This window comes from Podarcis pityusensis (assembly GCF_964106645.2).
Source record: "Podarcis pityusensis genome assembly, chromosome: 5".
Classification (NCBI taxonomy): domain Eukaryota; kingdom Metazoa; phylum Chordata; class Lepidosauria; order Squamata; family Lacertidae; genus Podarcis; species Podarcis pityusensis.
The window spans coordinates 17,784,177-17,810,440 of NC_138032.1; the positions used below are offsets into that span (position 1 = coordinate 17,784,177).

The window sequence follows — 26,264 nt, forward strand, 5'->3', positions numbered from 1 at the left end:
GCAGGCCCCGCAGTGAGTGCCGCCTGGCATTTTGTCACCCCCCCCCAGTGGTGACACCTGGGGCGGCCGCCCCTGCCACACACCCCTTCCTCAGCCCCTATAAGCGGCAGCATACCAGCTTGACTTAAAGAAGCTCACAGGAATTATTCCATGTGCCTTTCTCCTCCCAGCAGCCCTCTGCAGCCTCCACCCACCTTGTTCAGGTGGATTCACCCTGCTATCTGATGTCACTTTTTTCTGGAGGGGGGGTGTCCTTTCCAGAGAGGAGGAGAAGTCAGGAAATTTTTGTCCCAGGCACCTCTTGAAGCTAATTTATCTTCAGATCCAAGCCATAGAATACTGCATGGACTACTGCTTGGACTACTGCAACACGCTCTATGTGGGGCTACCTTTGAAGGTGACCTGGAAACTACCATTAATCCAGAATGCGGCAGCTAGACTGGTGACTGAGAGCAGCCGCCGAGACATAACACCAGTCTTGAAAGACCTACACTGGCTCCCAGTACGTTTCCGAGCACGATTCAAAGTGTTGGTGCTGACCTTGAAAGCCCTAAATGGCCTTGGTCCAGTATATCTGAAGGAGCGTCTCCACCCCCATCGTCCTACCTGGACACTGAGGTCCAGCGCCGAGGGCCTTCTGGTGGTTCCCTCACTGTGAGAAGCCAAGTTACAGGGAACCAGGCAGAAGGCCTTCTTGGGAGTGACGCCCGTCCTGTGGAATGCCCTCCCACCAGATGTCAAAGAGAACAACAACTACCAGACTTTTAGAAGACATCTGAAGGCAGCCCTGTTCAGGGAAGCTTTTAATGTTTGATGTATTACTGTATTTTAATATTTGGTTGGAGCCGCCCAGAGTGGCTGGGGAGGCCCGGCCAGATGGGCAGGGTATAAATAATAAATTATTATTAGTAGTAGTAGTAGTGGTAGTAATAGTCCCTGCATGCACAAAAAAGCAGAATTCCAGATTGCATGCAGAGAGAAAGCTCACCATGTTTACGGTTGAAATTGTGTGGTCACTGTTTAGAGCATATGGCAGCCTGCCACTCAAATGATCCTGCTCCCACCCTGCGAGAGTTCAGATAACCAGCAAACAGTGCCTAGGTGGCAAGCTGCTTGTGTCTTATCCTGTTTGTTAGTGATTTCGACATGAATGCAAAGTGTCACAGGCAGATACTTGCTGCAACGTGTCAAGTTCTGGTGGAACTGTGTAAAATCCTTCATACAAAGACTTTTAACTGGATATATCAGTGAATGGTTGGCTCTCATGCAGCCCCACACTGTTTCTTGCATATCGGAGCTTAAACCTTTGTAGTTTCAGAAAAGAATAAAGAAGAGGAAAAAACAAGAAAGATCCAAAGGACTTATGGAGAATCGGAAGCAGAAAGTCCTAAAAGATTTCAGCAACTAGACATATATGCTATGGTAATAGAAGACAGGCTAGATGAAAGGAGCAAACCAAAGGAGGTCAGTATTCAACCCAAATCTGCAAATGTCAGACCAAATTTCCTCAAATGATTTGTGCCTCTTATCTCAACTACTCATTGGCTATGAAGTCTGCCATTTCATAGTGCCAAGCTGCAGTACTAACCTTTCCACCAAAGTGGATTTAGCCTCCTAGCAACCAGAGTCATTCTGTAGAAGGAGGAAGGCTGATTAGAAAATTATTATTATATTTCCAGGCTCTAGGGACATGGCCAAGTGCCCAAGGCTAAATTCTCCCTTTGGTCCATTTAATGCACCTTCTTTAATGTCATGTTTTTAGGATGTCCACTAGTTGTAGCCAAGGGACTAAAATTGCCTGTGTGAGAGAAAAGAATTTTACTGCTGGCCAGTCAACTTTTCAACTTTAAGGTTGCAATCCTATACATACTTTACTTTGTACTATATCCTATAAAACTCAGTGAGACTAACTTCTGAATAGACACAACTAGGAATATGTTATGAGGCTGCAATTTTATGCACATCACTTACCTGCAGGTAAGCCCTATTTACTACAATTGAGCTTCCTCCTGAGTAAGCTTGCATAGAACTAGGGATGGATGGATCTATTAATTGTAGTGCCTCTCAGTTTCACATTTTTAAAACCTTGAATTCAGTTTGCATCTCTTTTCACATTTTTCTTGGGGGGGGGGGAAGGCACCAAAAGCCACATTCATTTTAATGCAGATTTCTCGTAATAGGTACATTTTGTGTGTGCAATTTTATCTCATATATGTATTTTTGCAAGCAATTTATCCAGATGTAATGTAGTTCTGTGCATTAGTTGTACTAATATTTTCACCTTTGTGAATACTTTTCAGTTTGTCAACTACACCACAGAATTTGGGGAAGTGTGAATTCGAAAGAATAGGTGAATTTCATTTCTCTTATTAGTTCAGGATATGAAAATTAGGTAGGCTTGCATCAAAATGTGAACTAAGCAAACTTCTTGCCCATCTTTGCCTAGGACTGCACTATTAAACTGCAGCCCTAAACACATGTACTACTAAATCACATTGAATTTTATGGGACTTATTTGAAATAAATGCACATAGGTTTGTGCTGGTCAATAATTATTAACTTCACTGAGTTGCAGACAGATATGTACCTATAGCAAATCCCAAAGTTTCTGGAGTTAGGAATAATTCTGGGATCAAAAATTCAGAGGTTCTGCAACTTCAAAGGCATCAGCTCAATTAATCACTGTATGTCTCATGAATGGATTTTGTATTTCTTCATGTATTTCTTCCTACCTGAAGAAAGCTCTTTCAGGTGATCAATGAATGCAGGTGTGGGTGCTTTCCCCATCCTTGACCTAGAGGTATTAATTTTGTAAATTTGCATAGTTCTTCTGCACATACAGTTGTATGTATATAGGATTTCTCTGCTTGATGGTGAACCTTGCCTTTTTTTCTGGTGATCTCAGTCACAACTTCTGTTAGGCTCCAAAAGCAGTTTCTTTTGTTAATATTTATCCATGGCACTGTTCCCCATCAAGTTTCTAGCAGCTATTTTAAAATATTGTTCTTGTGCACAGAAGCTTCCAGATGGGAGCAGGGATAGAAATATAACCGGGCTGAATATATCTGACCAAACTTGTCTCGGTTGCTGGCAGAGAAGTTGCTTTTGATCCTGCAGTTCTGAGGAGTGGCACATTAAGATTCTAACATCTGTAAGTCTATGAAATGTGACATAATTGTCTTTTTAAAAAAACCCCAAAATTAAGCAACATGAACAGGTGAACTACTAAGCGACACAGACTTATTTTTTGCAAACATCTTTTGTGACAAGAAACCTTAAAAATGTGTGGTAAGAATTAAGCAAATATTTGCAATGAAGAATGTTCTAAAAAATATCCAGAGGATGCAAGAAGCTATTCTTAGGTAAAACCTGGTATTTCCCCCCACAAAATGTTTTAAGTATCCAGGGCAGCTGTCTACCAGCTCCATCTGGTACACAGGCTGAGACCCTACCTGCCCGCAGACTGTCTCACCAGAGTGGTGCATGCTCTAGTTATCTCCCGCTTGGACTACTGCAATGCGCTCTGTGTGGGGCTACCTTTGAAGGTAAAGAGCACTTTTGTGCATGCACGTGCAGTGTTCGCAACCCGAAGATTACGTATCCAGAGGGATACGTAAGTAGAGGTATGACTGTACATAATTTAAGATGTTGACATCACAGGAATGGAAAATTGCAATAAAATAAAAGAAATATGCAGCTGGATATTGTCCTGAAATATATCACTCCTCAGCATCACAAATACCGTAAACCCTTCCTATAAATTTATTTGGCTGTTGTTCCTTATTCACTCTCTCTAATATGTTAATTTAGATATAGTTACTATGTTCTGTATTTCACTAAACCATCTGATAACAGGGGAGAGGTTCTAGCAGCATGAAGGAGATTAATGGCCATTTTCAATTCAACATTGAGACTTGAGTCCTTGAGATAAAACCCAGTAAGAAAACCTTCAGATCTAGTGGCAATAAGTAACCAATCTTATCCCCATTTTAAACTTTGAACTGCAATCCAGAAAGTCTGATTTATGGAGACTTTTACAAAATCTACGTAGAAAAAGAAATTTGCTTGACACTTGCTTTGTGCCAACATATAAATCTTTCTCAGTTTGTATAGTATAATATCAGGAAGGTTTCTAATACACATTCTGGAATTGAAGGATGTTAGATGCAGTTTTATGATCCCTGATTCATTTGCAGCCTACCCTTGCTACTGATATGCACATGTATTCTGACACAACAGCACTCTTAAACAGCCACCATGTGATCTTACGCCTGATTGCGCCAAAATACATTTTGTGCGTTATTTTTCATATAACACTGCACAAGCTAAAATGTACAATCACATCAGCTCTGCTTTTCTGTATTGCTCTTAATCGAAATGAACGCGCTCTTATTAATACCGTACGGGCCTGAATATAAGCTGCACCTTTAAAATTCAAGGGGGAGAAAGAAAAAAAGACAGTACCCGAATATAAGCAGCTCCCTTAAAATACTGCAGGCACTCACACCCGTAAATGCGTTCGGCTTCTGAAACATTCAACAACTGAGGCTCAATGGGGTGGTTGGCAAGCCCCATTGAGAAGTAAAGGGAAATGTGAGCCAAGGGAAAAGGGAGGCAGTGTGTCTCTCCCTGTGTATATATGGCCCGGCAAAGGCAAACAGGAGGAGGGGTGGTCCTGCTTGCCCCCAAATCTTTCGTGGGTGGGTGGGGGAGTGGCTGGGATCCAGGCTCATTTCACCTCGTGAAGGAGACGAGTATCAGCAGCAGGGAGGGGCAGGACGTGGGTGTGGAGGAAGGGGGTGTGGTGACTGCAGACCTCCCCAGGTGTCACCACTGAGGGGGGTGACAAAATGCCGGGTGGCACTCACCATGGGGCCTGCAGTGTGCCCAAGCCATGCATATCTCCTGGGAGTGACGTGGTGGCTTGGGCGCCTGCAGGCTCCACGCTGCCCCAAATGTTCTGCCCACTGCCTCCCCCCAGCTGTAGGGCGGCTGAGTGGGAGGAGGTAGGCAGAATCCTTGGAGGCCCTGTGGAGCATCCTGCCCTGGCTTGCCCTGCCCCACAGACAGCTGGCCCCGCCCCTGGACACAGGGCACGTGCGCCGCCCCAGGCGCCCGATCGGCTTGCTTCGCTGCTGGAAGGAAGGGCACGCCTCAGCGAAGCACCATGGAAAGAGATGGGGCAAAGGGCAGGGGCAGAGCTGTGATTCTGCTTCCAAAAACTGGGAGCCTCCCTCTTGAATTCCTGGCCCAGCTTTCGGGCTCCTGCTCCACCCATAAGGAAGATGGAGGGAGGAAGGGATCTGGGTTTGTGGGAACTCGCGTCCAAAAAGAACCTGCAGGGGGGTGGAAGGAGGATTGAGAAGAGATCCCATCTCCCCCCCCCCCCCGTCATTAAAAGTGAAATGGTTGGTGCGTAAAAGCCAATGTTTGTAAGGTTGCGAATATAAGCCACACTTTAACTTTTAAAAAAGTGCAGCTTATATCCGGGCCAATACGGTAGTTTCATTTCTGATGGCTTGGACAGAGCTCGGGATTTAAGGGTCAAACAACGTTTTCTGTTGAGGCACACACAGTGTGTGTGTTTTTAAAAGTTCTCTCTCAAAAGAATATGCAGCCCACAGTCTGCCTCCGACCTCCTTAGGGAGGAGAAGGTGGGGATGTCACTTTCAATTTCTCTCACTTCCTCATAATTCCAGCCTTCAGCTTGGCCAGTTTCTGCCTCGGCTTGCATTTGAGAAGAGTAGCCTTGCAAAATATGTTGTCACGTTTATGTCCCCATTTCTTCTAATATACTCTTTCTTCTATGCAATTGTTTACCCTAATGTGCACATTTTGTACACTTCCCCCCGCCCCCAAGGGGTATGCGTTGGAGAACTGCATTGCAAATTTCAGAAAAGTTTCAATTTCAAAGGATTTTAATTTTAGTTCATATTTTGAACTGAAGTCAAAATTTAGGAGGCTAAAAAGTGGAGAGGAGGAAGGAGGAGGCGGAGGCGGAGGCGGAGGAGGAAGGACTTTTTAACCCATTCACACCCTGCAGCCTTTCAGCTGAAAATCACAACTGCTTTCTGTGGACAGACATATATGAATAATGTTGTGATTTCTTCTATAGCCACAAATGCATCTGGAGTGAGTGATTTTTTTTTATTTTTTTTTGTGGGGGAGGACAGAGACTACAGATTTAAAAAGCTCACTCTCACCCCCTTCCTGACTTCATGGATGCTGTAAAGCAGACCGCAGCCCCATTACTATACTGTGTCATTTTTAAAGAAATGTTCCAGTGTTCTCCAGCAGCATTATATTTGACATCACATATAGTTTGCAATGCTTTTATGGTTAGCTGATATTGTGCAAACAGTGCATGCAGTGTTTTGTTTGTTGAAAAATGGATGGATAGCTAAAGGAAAGTGGTTTATTCTCTTCACGGGGGGGGGGGGAGATTCAGAGCATTCTCCTCTGCTACTTTCTACATTTTCTTCCTCTTATGGTTCACAATTGTGTTGTATGAATACTCCCAATTACTTCTTAGGAGTACTCTCCTAGCGATCAAAACTGCATCCTTTGTGTTGCGACCGAACTTTAGACATCTCTTTTTAACCTCCATGAAACTTCAACTGATTTATGCTGACATTAAGCAGGAGAAATGGAGAAAGACTGATAAGCAAAAGTCCAATTAAAATAATAAACTGGGAGTCATACCTAACCGCATGTGGGATTATACCTGCCAAATGTCGCATGACTGATATGCAAGGGGGGGGGGGAATTATTAATTAACTAATCATTCCCTTGCCTGCAAAGAGAACCCACAATCTGCCTGTGGCTTTGTGTATAATCTACTGATAGCCTAGTTAAAATATAATACAAGGTACTGATAGGGAATCAGTATATAGTTAAGAGTCTGCAAGGCAAGGCATCATTTCTGACAAAGGACTATTTGGCAGCAATACATGGAGGAAGCCACAGGAGTATAGAGGTAGGTTTGCTTGGGTTTTTTAAATATATAACAAACAAACAAAAAGTTTCAGTAGCTTCCTGTGTGACAAATATGTGGTAACTGTAATGTAGCAAAATCAGAACCTATTACTCAAGTTGCTGCTTATGCTTCCACAATTGGAAACGTTCCAGACAATCAATTGCAGAATCCTAGAGATTGAATTCCAAACCCTTTGTAGCTCAGCCAATAAAACCTGTTCCCCATTGGGGTTGGGAATTCCACCCTCGCTTGGCCAGGACACTCTATATTTACACCAGCTTTATGATCCCCACCTATGCAGAACCCTTTTCCTTGCAAGATTTAATGTCTTACCACCTGCAGCTTGCAAGATAGATTTTTGAAAATCCCATACTCTGAAAGATTCTGCCTTTGTGGCACAAAACAGATTGAATCCATCACACACGTTTTATTTTATGGCCCATTTAATGCAAAAATATGTGATAATTATTTGGGCCCCTTATTGAAGGAGGGGATTTATTGCACTGACTCTTACAGAGTGTCTTATCTGTTGCATAATTGTAGTAATGATGTTGTGGAGAATGTGACAAGATAATATTAGGCTTTCCATATGACAGGAAAATTCCTGACATTTCCTGGTTTCCGGGTGTAAAAGTGGAGTCGAATCAGCAAAATGTGAAAGAAAACCTCAGGGTCAGCAAACATTTTCAGCAGGGGGCTGGTCCACTATCTCTCAGACCTTGTGGGGGGCCGGACTATATTTTGAAAAGAAAAAAAAAATGAATGAATTCCTGTACTCCACAAATAACTCATAGATGCATTTTAAATAAAAGCACACGTTCTACTCATGTAAAAACACTCTGATTCCCGAACCATCCATGGGCTGGATTTAGAAGGCAATTGGGCCAGATCCGGCCCCCGGGCCTTAGTTTGCCTACCCATGACCTGGATGTATGGCAGCATGATGGAAAAAGGCAGCGGAAACAGCTCCAAAAGCTTAAAATTACTCTTTTCAGGGAGGTTTCACCACAAAAGCTCAACAATTCTGCCTTCTTTTATAGCCCTTGATAATATGCTCCTGAAACTTGCAGTGCAGAGGGTGGCTTAGGATGTGATACAGGGGGTTGTAGATTGAGGAGAAACTGGCATAAATTGTGCCCCCTTTCATTGTACATAAATGTGAGGGTCTTTTTGTCACTCTGAAAGTCTATAAGGAAATGTAAAGTATACTGTAATTTTGCCTGAATTCTGTTCTTATTTGCAATTTTATTTTTCTTTACGGTACTTTGTTACTGTCATTTAACAATCATTTCAAGCCAATGTGTTAAAACGCAAACACTGTGTCATTTCTTGTTTCTTGTGGCTGATAGCCTTCCAAACGCATAGATGTAGAAAATCAGAGATAAGGGGGTAAGAACGAATTGAAATAATGCAGCTGGCAGTTCAGTTTTAACTTATACATTTTTAAATTTATTTACTTCATTGCAGAGATATTTGAACACTCTCAATTATTTTAGAAATCAATTTCACTCATCCTCATTATGGATGTTTTGTTGTTGATGTTAAAAAAGCTAGGGGTTGTTGTATTTTAAGGGAAATGTGTTCATCCCATTGACAAGCCTAAATCCAGCCACTGATTTACTGAATGCTAGACACTGGTTTAAATGCATTTTTATTGCTAGATACAGCTAAACATTAATAGTTCCATGTTGTTTTTCACACAAGATTGAGCAGTTGGCTGTGGAGCCCTAACACTTCAGCAGTGCCTGTTTGTCAAAGATGGGCATCATTCCTAACTTTACTAAGCATTCTGTCTCCCTAGGGATTTCAGCCAAGATGAGCAGCTGGTAAATCCCACCCCACCCCCCTGCAAATCACGCTAAGAGATCAAACTTAAATTGTATTTCAGTCCATGCTCATGTTTGCTTCCCTTTCCAAATAAACATAATCAACTAGGGTTGCGTATTTTTCAAGAACTTTATGGCATCAAAACAGGGGAAAGATTCTTGGAAGTGTTTCCATCTTCACTGGTGCAATGTTTTCTATCCAGGAGGAACATACCTTGGCCCATGAGACAAGACCTCCCCCTCCTCAAAAAGACCCCCCACGAAAATTCACAAAATTCATCTCAATCGTTAAGGAAATGGTTCTTTTAAAAACATGGTGCAGAAGAGTGTAAGCTGTATAATTCAGTGCTTTTGAAAACTGCATAGTTATATTTTAACTACAGGGATCAAAGGATACTTTCCCCCTCCCAAGCAAATGCTTTTAAGACATTTACGCCTTCCTTGAATGTTCCTTCTTAATGTTGTGTTTTTCTTAATGTTTTTGTTTCTCTCATTTGCCCTTGCTAGATGGGAAGGAAAGGATTTACTGGATTGGAAGTCTCCCTGATCACCCTCTTCCTTTTGGCAGCGATTGTTGCCAGTGTTTTGATTGGGCTTTTAGCAACAGGCCATACTGGATTCAAAGGTAATGGTTCAGAAATCCATGAATTTCAGCAATCAGTGAGTCATATGGCAATCTAACACACTGGTTGTCATAGTTTTTCTGAAACATAAATAAATAAAACTATCTCCGCACCCCAGTTATTATACTCTTGCTGTTAGCAATGGGTTTTGTTTGCTTGTTGATTTTAGTCCCACTAAGAAGTGAAAAATTTGGTTCATCATGTCTAACAATTAAGCAATAGATCGTTTGATAAGATACTGCAGCAGTCTCGCAAATATGGTGTATCTTTCCTGGGGAGATGCTCAAGAACTATAAGGTGACAGTTCTTTTCCATCTCATGTGGAACAGGTTCCAACCTTTCAAAACCCAAGTTTATTTTTATGAAAAGGTATGAAAATATGTCTTCTTCAAAATGTTTGTGGGAAGCAGGTTGCCTCATGGTTAGCAGCAGCGAGGAACTAATTAGTGAATATATACAGCTAACTTTAATGGATGACATGAATGTTAAGCCAATTAATCAGTTTACATGGAGGCTATTATCATGCTTAGTTCCGGCACCTCTTTTTCTAGAAAAATAGTACAGGTCCACAGCCAATGACTCTCTAAGGTTTAAGACAGCAATCTTTTGAATTCAACCTGGAGATTCAGCCTGAGACTTTTTGCACTCAAAGCACTGAGCTGTGAGATATGATAGACGCTTCTCCCATGTTTGTGGAAATTATGTGCTGGAAACCGTACATCCATAAACCTGGGACATTTCACATATGGAATTTCCTTTCACTTGTTTGTTCACCTGATAAACAAACTGATGCTTTTCTGTTTAGGCTGGGATTTACTCAAACCAGTAGGGGCTTATTTTAATAAACTATATATTTTATAATGTAGTTATAATATGGTACAATCAATTATTCTTTAGTTAGCATCCATTCCAGGGATTTTGATGGGAGAGATTTGGCATGTGCTTAACTCTTCCGCTGAAGTCGGTGAGACTTTAAAAGTGCTTAACTGCAGCAGGATCCTGCCTGGTCTTTTTAGTTTTTCATTTATCTTCATCTTTAAACCACATTATTCAATCTGAGCAGATGAACAGGTTGGCAGGAGGGCGAAAACAAAACAAGCAACAATTCATTTTCAAAATATATATAGTCACTCTAAGCAAATTGGATTGAATACAAGTGATTTGTCTGAACTGAGAAGTAAATCAGACTTTTAGTCTCATAGCAAAAGAGAGAAGGAGGGAAGAAGGGTGGGGGAGAACAAATTAGTTGTTGTGAAATAAGCCTTTTTTGTGAAAAATATTCCTTAGATGAGAGCATGGTAGCTTAAACCAAACACTCTGAGGGAAAAAGTACAGAAGTATTTCATGTTCTGCGATGTTTTCACATTTTCAGCTGTTAGCTTAAAAGGCAGAAAATGAAAAATTTCTGTTGTTTTTTTCTGAACAGAAACAGGCGTCCATTGACATGCTATTGTGGGGTCATTGTGTGCTGTCATTTTAATATTTGTTGTAAGGAAAAATATCTGTTGTACACCACCCTGAACACAGGAGCCAACTCCTAGGAGCCATTGGGGCTTCAGCCCCCACAATGAAATATTTGAGGGGGCCAGGCCCCCAGAAAGTTGATGGACATTCCCATTCAAATGGTGGGTGTGCACTGCGTCATGTGACTGATTATGCAGGGCGGGGCTTCCTTGGGTCCCCACAATATTTTATTCAAGTTGGCACCCCTGACCCTGAACTCAGTTTAGAGGAAGGGTGGTATAAAAATGTAGTAAAAAAATATGTAAAGCGTGTCTACTCTATAGCTGAATGGGCTCCCACAGAAGATTTCAAAGCTCAGCAATAAATACCTGTCCTCAGGTTTACAGTAGAAGATGACACAGAAGGAAAAGGGAATGGCAGGGAGAAGGAAAAATAAACTCAAACATTAGTTCTTAGATTCAGAGTTGTTTGGTTTGAATAAAAACAAGGGCCAAGACTATCCCAGGCTCAGCCTATAGGTGCAGAAGTAAACTAATTAGTTTTTTGTTACAGACCTCTGATATAAAAAGATAAATGAAAGCTGGGGCTCTCGGCACCCATAATTTGTGTCTTTTTAAAATACATTCTTATATTTTGTTATATTTGCTCTGGCCTCTGACTAATGCAATAAATTGATTGATCTCTTGCAGAATTTTCTCCAACTTGCCCAGTTGTGCAACCGTCGGAGAGAATAGATTGCATCCCAGATACATTGGCAACAAAGGTACAAATAATAATAATAATAATAATAATAATAATAATAATAATAATTAGAGTAGGAAATCAGTTTTCAGCTGTCTGTGGATGAGAACATATTAGGATGCAAAGTTAGCAAGGATGGAAGGATTGAAGAATTGGACATGGCTATTCCTCCCCATGGAATTATCATTTCAAAGAGGAAAGAGAAGCCCAGCCACACTCTACCATTGTGGTGATCCCTTGTTTCAAGGGGTCTGCTATGCATAAGAATAAAAGAATCATAGAACTGTAAAACTGGAAGGTACACCAAGGGTCATCTAGCCCAACCCCTTGCCTGGATCATGTTCTGTTACACCCATGGAGGAAATTATGGGAGAAAGCATGGTTGCTCCTATGCCACTGCTTATTTTGGATGCTGCTGCTAATTACATCAGGGCAACTTTCCCCCTACCGAAGATCTGCAAGTGGTTAATATCACGCTGTCTGTACTTGCCACATTTTCCCGTGTATAACACAGTCCCGTGTATAAGACGCCTTCTCTTTCTTGGGACTCCAAATTGAGTAAACAGGGGGAGATTGCCGAGAGTTGTTGACTTGGGGGGAGGATTGCTGAATATCGATCACCCGCAGGACCGCCGCAGCCAATCGCACGCACACCAATGAAGCAACCAATCGTCTGCACGCTCGCCAAAACCAAGCACCAATCGCCCGCCCAATTCCAGCAACAGCCAATAGCCAGCAGACCTTGACGCACCCACCAATCACCCAGAAATAATGCCCCTGACAATCTCCTGCTCACAGCAGCCACAAATCGCCCATCCCAGCATAATTTTTGGATAAAGTAACCTCATCTTATACATGGAAATATACAGTAATTGTTGTGAAAATGAAAACGCAAGCAGATGAAATCCAGAAACTTGGGCTTGCCAGCCTTCTGTGGTTCAGGAGGTCTGTCAGCAGCTCCTGGACTTGAAAAATCTGCATTGACCTCTGTTCAGTTGGGGAAACTAGAAAGCAATTAGCTCTGTACTATCATTTATTTATGCCGGTGAACGTTCCTGAGAGGTCTGATATTGAAGGTCTGATAAGAGTTCTTCTCAGTGGCAAAAGTCCTCTCTCCAGTAGTATTTGCTTTCATGAACAATTTATGTGGTTATAGGTGAAATTAATGGTTGGTAAGCTTTAACCTTTTTACTTTCTTATCTTTTTTTAGCTTGCTCGATCATTATCGTAGTGTAGTGTCTAGTTATTTCTAATACTGATGAGGAACTTGTTATTTTATGTTCCCTTCCCCTTCACTTTTGATATGGGCTGATTGATTTCCAAAGATATCTTAATCAAGAAGTCCACTCTCTGACTTAATTTATGCAAGCTGTGTCATATTGCAGACTGTGTGTCTGGCCCTGTGGGCTGATTACCAGTGGCGGAGGTGTCCCTGAGGCATATGTCCATCTGTGCAAATGTCCCCATTAGGTACAGAGGAGAGATCCATTTTAAATGCATTTATAAATGGAATTTGATGCCTCTGATCAAGCTTTGCCCACAATGGATTGCCTCTTGCATTGAACATTTGCAGTTAATTAGATATTGCCCAAAGTATTTTTTAATACAATTATATGCATTGAGCAATATCCAACTGATTCATTCCGTCAGCTCAATGATTTATGCTTGCACATTTGATTTTTCCCTATCTTGTCCCCCACCCCCCACCCCCACCCCCACCCTGTGCAAAACCCATATTTGTTCTGGGGTTCACCTCAACCTTTCAGAGCAGATTTGGGAAATGTGCAGTATGTGTGGGCGGAGATGAGAGGGCAAGGAAGGCCACTGAGCAGGCAAAAATCCTTGCACTGACAAAACAACTGCCCATTCTTCTACCACATCTGTTTATGTGGGGGCTACTTTAGAACACACAGAGTGTATCTGTGTATATTATTATGCATATAATAATTGTATAATATAATATTTGAGGCTTTTTAAAAGCAGAACCTGGAAAGGATCAAGATCAATAAGAGAAGGGCGAGAAATCTGTGCAGATAAACTGGATATTGAGATTTTCAGAAGATTCAATCTTTGTTCCCATGCACTGAAGCTTTAGAACAGGGTTGTGATCATGTGCAGATCTGCCTTCTCTACTTCTTCCCTGTTAACAGGAGGCTGCAGCAGGAAGGAGGATACTTCCTTCCACTCATGCTGGCAACTGGATGCAATCCATTGTGATTAGACTGTAGGTCACATCCAGGGGACCCTTGTGGATAAAGCTTAGTATGGCTTAGAGAAGTGTGAATGTGCAATCCACTGTATATATTTACAAGTGAGGGAAAATACAGCAACAGATAACATTGCAGTAGAACAGGCTACCAGGGCCCAGCGAGTACTGTGATAGAGGGATGTGACAGACCTTGACATTTCAGTGCCCTGCAGGGACTCTACAAGCAGAAGGCAGATATGCTGGTGCATAGATTTAGAAGTGAATTTTTCTAGCAAATAATTTCTTCAAGGTAGAAGAAATAGAAGAAAGAAGTCCCCTTTGCTGGCAAAACATACCCTGCCTTCTCCCCTCCCCTTTCAGGGATGGATATTGGTCTTTCAAATTTCAGTGACACTCTGTCCTAGGCCAAAATCTGTGCCTACCGCCTCTCACCTTCCGTTCTGCTCAAGTCACTATGTCATTGTTGTGACGCCGTTTAGCGCCCCCTAGGCTCAGCACCCAGGGACGCGGGTGGCGCTGTGGGTTAAACCACAGAGCCTAGGACTTGCCGATCAGAAGGTCGGCGGTTCAAATCTCCACGACGGGGTGAGCTCCCGCTACTCGGTCCCTGCTCCTGCCAACCTAGCAGTTTGAAAGCACGTCAAAGTGCAAGTAGATAAATAGGTACCACTCTGGCGGGAAGGTAAATGGCGTTTCCGTGCGCTGCTCTGGTTCGCCAGAAGCAGCTTAGTCATGCTGACCACATGACCCGGAAGCTGTACGCTGGCTCCCTCGGCCAATAAAGCGAGATGAGCGCCGCAACCTCAGAGTCGGTCACGACTGGACCTAATGGTCAGGAGTCCCTTTACCTTTAGGCTCAGCACCCAGTGTGATGGAACCGGTTGCACTGTCCAAAATTTGCCTCTGCCCCTTTGCTTGATGAGAAACAGGGAAATGAAAATGTGTTTCGGAAGCAAGGGCAATGGAGAGGACTTCTCCGGCACGTCCCCTGCCTTTGTTTGCAAGCACACCTTTCTCTCTGCCTTTCCCAACAAGGAAAAATGGAGGAATAAAGGTGCATTTTGCAAGCAAAGGCTGAGACCTTGACAAACCTCCTTTTAGACCTCACCACTGCCAAGGAGTGCACTCCCACATAGAGCGCACTGCAGTAATCCAGCCTTGGAGCCACAATGCCTTTAGTACTGTGGTCAAGCTCTCCCCGTTCAGGAGTGGCCTTAGCTGTCCTACCAGGCTTACAGGTAAAAGGTGCTTCTGGTCACTGAAGGTAGAATGAGAATGTACATTCATGCTCATCTGAACTTGTATAATCATCCACATTTGGTCATGCCCAACTTCATGTGATTCCTTCTAGACTGGGTTGAATGTTTTGCAACAAGGTTGTGTTGGGCAGTGAAGCTACCATTGTGGTGTGTCAAGATTGGAGGCTACTGTTTATCTTTATTTTACTGCTCAGAGTGAGGGCAAAGACAGAGCTCCATTCACTCACTCTCTCTGTGTGTGTGCATGTGAATTTGCCATGTAGCCAGAAATTATTGGATACAGATCACTCTAATGTCATTGTGTTAATTATGTGAACCTTGCCCAGCTTGAATAAACCCTCTCAATTTATGCTATTCCTTAAGGAACAACAGACTGGGGGAAAGGTGAGCAGGTGCAAAAACGTATGGATCTCACAGAAACTTTCTCACGTACAGACCGTCAATTTTTGCATTAAAAAAAAAATCATGGATCAAACTCATGAAATGCTGATAATTGAAATGGGGAATTGAAATACAGAAGCTGTACAACTGAAGTTGGTTGTTGGAAGACCAGGGTGGGGGTTGGGTTAAGAGCTTCAGAAGTGTGCACAAACAATTTTCCTTCCAAATATTTCTCTTGTTAACGGGCAATTTCCTTGTGATAAGGAACTAGCCTTTCTGTGAAGGCAAATGTGTGTTGGTGATTAAGAGCTTCTATATAAATTCATTAGTTTACAATGTACTGTAAGATGAATCACAGAGATTATGGGATAACATCCAAAGGTTGCTTCGCAGTTGATTCTTGATTGATATGGCAATTGTCTGAATGTTTTAAAGTCCTCTTTTATGAATTGGTGTGGGAAGAGAGGTCGTCACTGAATGAATGTGATAGAAATGAAGGAGTGAGCACTTCATCCCGGAGAATGCGACCATTGTATTTTTTGTTGTTGTTGGCGCAGAAATGTTTGCATAATGGGAAAGATGTAGTTAAAATTAAAAAGGAAGACCAAACACTTTTCCAATATGCAACAGTGGCTGCTAGAACACTAATTGCACAAAACTGGAAGACATCAAAAATCCCAACTATAAATGAGTGGCAATCTAAATTATTTGATTATATAGAATTGGCAAAAATGACACAGAAAATAAGAAACCAAAAAGGTACAAAGTTTAATAATGAGTGGAATAAATTTATAACATATATTGAAACAGATGCAAAAAATTTAAAAATCACAGTAGGCTTGATGTAACGCCCACAACGTAAAGAGTTTTCAGAAAATGAAACTGCAGATAGAAAACCCTTTGTAACATATTCCGAAACCGAGTTGAAGGGAAGTCAATTATTGTTGTGTGATTTAGTTATTTAGTTATTGTAAGTTTAATCTGTTGGTGTTTTATGTTATGCAATGTTTCTTTTTCCTTTGTTGTTTTTTTCTCTTTTTTTTGTTCTGTCTTTTCTGTCGTCTGAATGTTTGGTGTTGTATAATGAATTGAAACTAATAAAAATTAAATAAATAAAAAAAGGGAAAGATGTAGTTGAACATGTATAATTCTCCCCCTTGGCTATATAAAAGGTGAATGTCGGAAAGTTTAGAATTGGCTCTTGCAACTGGAAGATGAGCAGAGGTATTTGCATAACTATTCAGTCTGCATAATAGGGCTTAAATTTGAACTTTTCTGAAGTGTTCAGTCATTTCACTTCCACTTAATGATCAGTGGACCTGCCCAAGTCTGCTTCAGAATTAATCCAGAGCAATGAAATGAGTTTCCTGACTATCTCAAGAATGCTACAGCTCTTGTGTTCCTGAATGATGTGATAAGAGGACACCTTGGGATCCAGGGGCTCTGTCTCTGCCAGCTTAATGGGGCATCGCTGCCACTCAATGTGGTTTGGATCTGGTGCAACTTCACACTGGCTTAACTTGCACCAGATTGCTTTACACCAGCTTCCTATGCATAGGATTGCTTCCTGAGTCACAGAGTGGAAGCTTTCTTTCCATTCATGGATAATGCCAAAATTGCAGAAGATGACAATTTAATCTGCTGGCATCAGCATTTACAGAGCAATGACATAAATGAGTCCTGTGGGCTCATGCCATTGTCCAGAAAACGGATTTAGAGGGTATTGCTGTTTCTGAAATAACACCACTTTTCTCTCTTTATAATGTAGGACATATGCACGCTCCGCGGCTGCTGCTGGAGCCCTCAGAATGAAACAAGCATACCCTGGTGCTACTTTTCCAACAGCCATGGATACCAAGTAGAAGGAGGCCAGACAGACACAGAAACAGGTAGGCAGAAGTAGGTTGTACTCCAGGAATAATAAGCACACTCTTTCATTAAATAGTATGGAGGCCAGCACCACTAGGCTGATCCGCTGTTTGATATGCATAATACAGACTGAGGTTGAAAGTCTTTCCAAATAATTTGTTCTCCATCACATGGTTGTTAACAAAAATACTAAATAAAAAAGGATACTAAAACTGAAGTTAAGCACTTAAATATGCTACAGCCATGACTTCATTTCCCACCCCCCACCTTGCCCATGGCCGCTTTCAGAAGACAATGGGATTGACCCAAATTGTCTATCAGCAAATCCATTGTCTCACTTGCTACTTCCTTGTTTCTCTTTTGCCTATGGGTAGGTATCCTGGTGATGCATTTGGCCCAAGAGCTGTTAGTTGTTGACTCCTGTGCTACATAGGTTTAGGCAATATTGGAAGCAACGCTCCTTTGTTTATCACTTTTTTTCTTGATAAGGATTTGAAACTACACTGACAAGAATACCTGCACCATCCTTGTTCGGAAATGATATTGAAAGGCTTGTCCTGACTGCAGAATATCAGACCGCAAACCGCTTCCGGTTCAAGGTTAGATTGTTTATTAAAGCAATAGTCCAACTGATGGGTCACACTCAGAATTGGGTTGCATGTTGATCAAAGGCATTTCACACTGCAGCTCCACCATACACATATGTGGTAAAAGGACACGGATGGCGCTGTGGTCTAAACACTGAGTCTCTTGGGCTTGCCGATCAGAAGGTCGGCAGTTCAAATCCCTGCAACGGGGTGAGCTCCCATTGCTCTGTCCCAGCTTCTTCCAACCTAGTAGTTTGAAAGCATACCAGTGCAAGTAGATAAATAGGTACTGCTGCAGCGGGAATGTAAACGGTGTTTCTGTGCACTCTGGCACTCATCACAGTCCTCCGTGTGCCAGTAGCGATTTAGTCATGCTGGCCACATGACACAGAAAGCTGCTTGTGGACAAAACCAGCTCCCTCGGCCTGTAAAGCAAGATGAGTGCTGCACCCCATTGTTGCCTTTCACTGGACTTAACCATCCGGGGTCCTTTACGTTTACGTTTACCTTACATGGTTAAAGAAAGAGAAAAGTAAATGACAACATTGGTTCCATATTGCATGTTTTGTAAATAAATCTTTATGAGGGTTTAGGGAATCCCTCAAAGTAGACTGTGATTTTATTACTAAAGGAAGCACACATTATAGAATATTATGTCTCAAACAGACCCAAAATAACCTTCCAAAGCTCTTTAAAACTTAAGACATATTGAAGATCATTCTACATGAATATATGCTGCAACAGGACCTGTCAGATTTATATCAGAATACTGTGGGCATGCTGGTTCACATTGTCACTGTCAAATTTACCGATAATTTCCAAATATTCACTTGAAAAGCTGTCATTGAAAATCACATATTGTCAGGTTGCCGAATCTGGCATGTGGTATTTGAAAACGAATATCAATATAAACACAATTATTTGGAAATTGGGGTAAATCTTAGCAAGGTTGCAGAGTGCTGAGATTTCCCGGTGGTGACAAAAGCAGTGATTAGCTGAGCATCTCCAGCAGTGAGTAGCTAATCCTTAGCTGCCCAAGTATCTTCAATGCAGGAGAGTTCAATATAGGAGAAGGCTCATAGCTCAGTGGTACAACATTTGTTTTGTATCCAGAAGGTCCCAGGTTCATCTCTACTTAGGACGAGACAGTTCCTCTTCTGAAACCCTGGAGATCTGCACCAGTGGAGCTACATTTCCCAGAGTTCCCTGGGCATAGGGATTGCTTGTTAAACCACTCTGAGAACTGCAGCTCTGGGAGGGGAATAAGGTAAAGGTAAAGGGACCCCTGACCATTAGGTCCAGTCGTTGCCGACTCTGGGGTTGCTGTACTCATCTCGCTGTATTGGCCGAGGGAGCCGGCGTACAGCTTCCAGGTCATGTGGCCAGCATGACTAAGCCGCTTCTGGCGAACCAGAGCAGCGCACGGAAACGCCGTTTACCTTCCTGCTGGAGCAGTACCTATTTATCTACTTGCACTTTGATGTGCTTTCGAATTGCTAGGTTGGCAGGAGCTGGGACCGAGCAACGGGAGCTCACCCCATCGCGGGGATTTGAACCGCCGACCTTCTGATCGGCAAGTCCTAGGCTCAGTGGTTTAACCCACAGTGCCACCCGCCTCCCTGGGAAGGGGAATAGGGGTCTCCTAAAAACTCTCATCACCCTTAACAAACTACATTTCCCAGGAATTTTGAGGGAAGCCACAACTGCTTAAAGTGGTATGATTCTGCTTTAAATGTATACTGCAGGTGGGGCCAAGATTAGAAATTAGACCACACATAGGAGTTCAACAAAATGTCCTGGGTCTGGTGTACCTGCCAAAGAGGGCCAAAAAAATGCATAAAATATACTTTGCTTTGGTAAATATAAGGCACAGGCAGGAAAACCTTTTTTCAATCAATACTGCAGAAATAAATCAGGGATCACACACATGTATTAAAGTGTCTGGCAGACAGAATGTTAACTAGTGAAACTTCCCCATACTGAAAGATGAGAGTGTGTTCATTTCTCACAAGGAAGTTGGTTAGATTGGTGCTTGTTTGGTTTCATGCCTCTTGTTCTTCAAGGGCTTGCCAAGACTGATACTTTCTAAAAACAAAACGAGTCAAAGCACTCTGCTTGTTCCAATTCCAGTGGAGCAGTACCCCCTTGTACTCCTCCCCCCAAATACACAAATTTAAGCGGGTTGGATCAAATGACCCTTAAACTCTACAATTCTGTGATTTTATAAGCTGATTGAGAGTCATCATTGTAAAGGTTTGAGGTGGTGGAAGTGGAGAATGAAAGTCTCCTACTTCTTTTGATTTTATCGCAGATAGATTGAAACACACCTTTTTTGTAAAAAAAAATTGGTTAGTGAAAACGTGTTGGTCAGAAAAACAATTATTTCCATTCAGTTTATGCTAATGGGATGAAATTGATAAAAATGTGCTTTTAATGAATGAGTCTGAAGAACACGCAGTGTATCAGGAAATTTGCATGGACTCATTAACTACAGCTGCAGAGAGTTGGCTAATGAATGCAGTGTTTAACTGTACAGCAGTCTTAACACAATTAATTATGTTCATTAAACATGTAGCATGCATACCACTGATTTGGAATGCATTGTGATGAGGGAAAGATGGTATTCAATAAGTAGAAGTTAATTCTGGGTTCCCCATGAACTTTGTTTTAATTGTTTCATTTTTAAAATAGATTACAGATCCTGATAATAAGAGATATGAAGTCCCCCATCCAAATGTTTCACCCTTTCAAGGACCTAAAGCAACAAATACGAACTACAGAGTTGAAATAACTGAGAATCCTTTCAGCATCCGTGTGATCAGGATGAGCACTAACAACGTCCTGTAAGTCACCATTTTATTTTTAGTACAAGTAACATTGCAATCAATTGTTCATTAATTGTCCAAACACTTCCATGCCTGCCCCCCACTACCCTATAAAATTAGTACCATAACATAAAAGAATGTAATAAGGCAGCGGATCTCAATATTTCTCGATAAATGAAACCTTTCCCACATTTTTCCACGTTGATAAAACTCTTGTGTGAACCCTGCACATTAGCTAGGGGAAGTTAGCTTGTTGAAAAGGATTCTGGGGAATGTTCTAGAGTGAGCAATTGTTCTGGGGCCCACATCAAAATGCTTAATCGGACCTGTCAGACCTTGCCATTGCTTTGCATTCACTGAGACTTCACTCTGTGGCAAATTTAGCAGTCCAACATGGTTGTACATTTACTGGGTGACAGTCAGAATTAGTGGGCAAGCTGTCATTCAGGGAAGCTTATTTATTATTCCCACTAAATATATATGACTATTTATAAGCTATCGAATATTAAATCATTTTAAGAGTAGCTCAGTCATTTGAAACCAGCAGTTTAAGAGAAGGCAGTAAAATATTAACACATTTTTAAAATGTCAGAATCTATGCACATGCATTGGAGATCGAATGTTGGAATAATTCGTTTCCCTCACAACTATGTTCTAATCAGAGTTTGGGTGCCTGGAACCTCTGTAACAGCTGGACAAAAGCTGTGCATTCATAACCTAAGAAAATTATAGTCTGGAAACTCTCAGCTGTGGGGATAGGTAACAGGGAAAGAGAAAATATATATTCCATTCTTGATAAACTCTCATGTAGCAGCAAAAATTAAAAATAGGGCTGAAGCACGACTGTGCCCTTTTGAGGTCACCATTACCGTGATAAACAAAAGACAATTAATTAGTTACCTCTCCTAGCTTTGGAGCTGGCTTCAGCACAACCTATTACAGTGAAAACAATCCTAGACTATAGAGCTGTGGAATTTAAAGTTCTGAAGCGCCCTATGTATTTGGGAGGCAGGTGCAAGACACCTGCTTTGTATAGCTAACAAAAGCCAGAAGCAGATTACACAGTCCAATTGAGAATTCATGAGAACAATAGCTTATAGCTATTTTTTTTTTTACAAGAGGAATTAAATAGCAGTAGTTCCGTGTTTGAGAGATTTCTTCTGGTTAGTACCTCTTGTGAGATTTTAGCCTCTTTAACACTATCTTTTTAAAGTGCAGGGGGGTTTTTGGACATGGTTTGAAACAGGAATTGCTGCTTGTGGGTGTATACACTTACATGCATTGCTTTTTAGACCAAGAAAGCTAGATCTATATTATATTTCAAATTATCTTTTCTCCACGTGTATGTATCTGACGCTATTCTCTTTTGTCCTTACTACAAATGGACAGAAGATACTTTGTTTAATCATGTGAACCCATTTCAAAGTTTATAAATTTGGTGGTGTTACAAATCAGTGAAATGTCAGAGGGTATGTAAAAATGACCTCCACATCAGACAAAGAAAGAAAAAGTTTGCTGTTTTCGTTATCGTATGTTTTTTATTTGGGAGCATTTTCATATGAGGAACACACTGCATTCAACCTACCTCTGCATGCAATTTGAGATGATGCAGTTCTCACAGATGGCACAAGCAAGTGAGTGAGACACATTCAATTTGGTGCTGAGGAGGAAGAATAGAAGAAGAGGATGGGAAAACTCATTCCCATCAGGATGTTATCCAGATGAGAAGCCACTCACTTCCTTATCTTGACTATTATAAGTTCAATATATTCCAAGACAGATGTCAGTTCATACAGGAACATGTCGTAGCCTGGTCCGAAAGACGCTAGGAACTTCTCATCATTCCTTGTAGAAATGTGAAAGAAGCCCTTCAAGGGCACTGCACAGCCAGCCTGGTAGTGTATGATGTTTGCATGACCTTGACCAATGCTGACTGCAGCCAGTCAGTCAGCCAGCCCTTGGATTCAGGATGCAACTGTGGTTCTTCATCAGGCATGGGCAGGCAAGGAACAGAAGGGAAACAAATGGGGCCACAGGCAGGTAGGAGGTCAGACAGAAAAGGGACAGAGAAGCAGTCAGAAGTAGAGTAAAGGAAATGAAAAGGGGTGGGGGACAAGCAGAAAATCAATATCTGAGATAGCAGTAGAAGGCTGGAGGGACTGGAAGTAGATGCAAGGTCAAATGATGATGATGATGATGATGATGATGATGATGATGACGACTCTGGGCGGCTTCCAAGAGAATATTAAAATACAGCAATGCATCAAACATTAAAAGCTTCCCTAAACAGGGCTGCCTTCAGATGTCTTCTAAAAGTCTGGTAGTTGTTGTTCTCTTTGACATCTGGTGGGAGAGCGTTCCACAGGGCGGGTGCCACTACCGAGAAGGCCCTCTGCCTGGTTCCCTGTAACTTGGCTTCTCACAGAGAGGGAACCACCAGAAGGCCCTCGGTGCTGGACCTCAGTGTCCGGGTAGAAAGATGGGGGTGGAGGCGCTCCTTCAGATACAGTATACTGGACCGAGGCTGTTTAGGGCTTTCAAGGTCAGACCAGCACCAACAAATGATAGCACGTATCATGTTCTGAGGCAGCAGTTCAACAGAGAAAGTAGGAAAGCAGGCAGAGTCCTCACACTTAAGGCAAGTTGCTTAGACTGGCGAGATGATGTGAAGGCAAGGCCTCTATAGAGCCTGGGAAGTTCCTGTTGGCTTGGGGAATCAGCTAACCACAATCAAGCTGGTGTGTCAGCTGATACTTTTCCAGCTGGAACTGCATCCTAGAAGCCACTCTTTTCTTTAAGGTTTAGGATGTGTGACTTCCAGAAGACCCAGAGTGCTGATGGTACATCAGTTAAGGTATTGCTAGAGATCAGCTGCTAGAGTCCCGAGTTAAAGAATCTTCCTAGCATTTTGTACATTCTTTAATTTTTGTTTCAGAGGGGAAGAGATGTCGGGTCCCTTAATAGGATATACATAGGCCTACTTTTGAAAATATTTAAGCACTTCATTTATTTGGTAGATTTCTTACCCACACTTTACCATGAGGTCCCAAGCTCCACTTATGTTCTTATCACTCTTCAAACAGGTTTGACACCAGTATAGGACCGCTTGTGTATTCTGACCAGTTCCTGCAGCTCTCCATCAGACTGCCAAGCTGGAATGTTTATGGTATCGGAGAACAGGTCCACAGGCAGTACCGGCATGATTTTAACTGGAAAACATGGCCCATTTTCACTCGGGATGCTGCACCTATTGGAGTAAGGGACAAATAAAACGTTTTATTATGAGGTGAAAGATGAATCAGACATGCAAATGGAGCAAATGTGTTTGAAATGTGAAGACATTTCTTCCTATAATCGGATGGAAGTTACAGTTGTTAAAGGGCACTATTAACAATGCCTCCAAATCTCTTGCTTATTTTGAGGTGAAGTCTAAGCTTTCAATATTACCCATGAAAGGAATTGCGTCTGAAATATTTTGACTAGAATTCTTACTCATGATTTTAATAGGATTGAATGCCTCATATGGCATTCTGAGCCATATGTCTATGTATTATGAAGAAACTGCCAGTTTCTGCTCAAACATGCTGCTATGTGTTTATCACTGAAACTGCCTCTCTAAGAAACTGTCTAAGAACATAAATTATCCAGACCTGACATTGCTACCAATTGTTCAAAGAAAATTCTTGACTTCTGGAATGCTGAGGTTTATGCCCATTGCAAGAGGAAAAACCACAACACAATTTTAGTTGTCTGATCAGAATTAGCAATGATTTATCGACTATAGCACGTTCTTGCAGAACAAAACAATTAAGTGGTCTGCCAAGACTCACAACAATTTCCAAGTAATCCATTGGGCGAGGAGGAGTTTAGAAACCACTAGTGTAAGAAAAATAGGAGTTTGCCAAAATTATCTTCCATTCATAGAACCCTTCACCAAGGTCAAAGAGTCTTCTGTGAAATGAAATATGGTGTTAGATACAACCCCAATGTACTTCTTCGGGTGGACCAATTTCAAGATGATGAGGGCTCAAAAGAACCATTTACTGATTTCCCCACGTCAGAAATGGGCATAAGAATCAGAACTTAATTTATAATTGACAGCTTTCAACTGACCCCACACTCATGCCTTTAACAGCAGGAATTGAGCCTGTAGAACTTTCCCCATATGTGCTCTTAAAAAGCTGGTTCTAAATAAACAGGGTCATTAAAAAGGGACACAACCTGAATGGAAATTTACTGGTCAACCTAACCATGACCTTTAATACAGCTGAATTAAGCCAACTTGATAAAAATGAGCTCATTTAATTTCATTCGTTTGGCCCTGGACTAAGTTCCAATACATCTGTCTCAACTAGATGGCCCTCCGCTCAAAACAGTAAACCAAGATTTTATGATGGATTACCAAGATAAATGATACTGATCAGTATTAGGGATGTGAATCCTAGGGAACAAAATTTAGTTCAGTCATCTCATTTTGATTCTTTAGATTTTATAAAGCCTTTTAAACTGCATTTCCAAAGAGGTTTTGAAGATTCATGACATGCATATGAGCTCTGCACATTTTAAATTGCTATTTCCCCCTCCCAAAGGAGATGCACAACCTGTATGGTGCGCATACTTTCTTCTTATGCCTGGAAGATGGCAGTGGACATTCCTTTGGTGTATTCTTTATGAACAGCAATGCCATGGGTAAGGATTATGAATGTGATTATGCTTCTCATTTTGCTTTCAATCAGGGAGCTTCCTGTTCTCCTGCATTATTTTACATATGGAAAGATGCCTCTGACACCTTAGAAATTATCATTCTTAAATGACACTCTTGGCTATCATGAGTAAAGCAATTGCAGCAATTTCAGGATTTTTGTCACCTGGAAAATATCAGATATAAAAATAGCCATTGGATTAAAATCGAATCTGTGATTTATTAAATCAATAAATCATTGTATTTGCTACAAATACAGAATACGTTAGAGAAAAGCAAAGTGGTTATAATTATTATTATTAATAATAATAATAATAATAATAATACATTGTTTATACTCCGCCCATCTGGCTGGGTTTCCCCAGCCACTCTGGGTGGCTTCCAGCAGAATATTAAAATACAACGATTCATCAAATATTAAAAGCTTCCCTAAACAGGGCTGCCTTCAGATGTCTTCTAAAAGTCTGATAGTTGTTTATTTCTTTGACATCTGATTATATAAATTTGCCAAGGAGGACCCCCACGTATTTTGTGGGCAGATAAGGAATCCAGAAAAGTCTCAGAATTTTCAAGTTTTACAAATTGGCCTCCCCAAATTCTTCACACTTGGGTGGTATAATGGTGTGTGGGGAAGGCAAAATTCTCTTTCTCCGAAAGCTCTCTTCTGAGAAATCTCAGATTACTTTGTGCCCAATGATATTATGTTGTTAGCTTATGGTGGTGGATGAAGGAAGCACTGGCTTAAGAGAGGAAGACTGGGAGGAATAGGAGCCAAGCTCCAACAATATTGAAAATAGATTCA

General features: G+C 41.6%; 1 protein-coding gene across 1 annotated transcript in view; it reads left to right on the forward strand.

Moving 5' to 3' along the window:
* Positions 1-6,907: 6,907 nt before the first annotated feature.
* The window catches only part of SI (sucrase-isomaltase), a 127,749-nt gene continuing 108,392 nt past the window's right edge, over positions 6,908-26,264 (forward strand). The window contains exons 1-8 of the mRNA XM_081007704.1: positions 6,908-6,976; positions 9,310-9,427; positions 11,579-11,652; positions 17,248-17,368; positions 17,838-17,947; positions 20,627-20,778; positions 23,844-24,015; positions 25,350-25,449. Of these exons, the coding sequence (XP_080863830.1) occupies positions 9,310-9,427; positions 11,579-11,652; positions 17,248-17,368; positions 17,838-17,947; positions 20,627-20,778; positions 23,844-24,015; positions 25,350-25,449 (847 nt within the window). The 5' untranslated portion in view covers positions 6,908-6,976. The remainder of the gene's footprint in view (positions 6,977-9,309; positions 9,428-11,578; positions 11,653-17,247; positions 17,369-17,837; positions 17,948-20,626; positions 20,779-23,843; positions 24,016-25,349; positions 25,450-26,264) is intronic.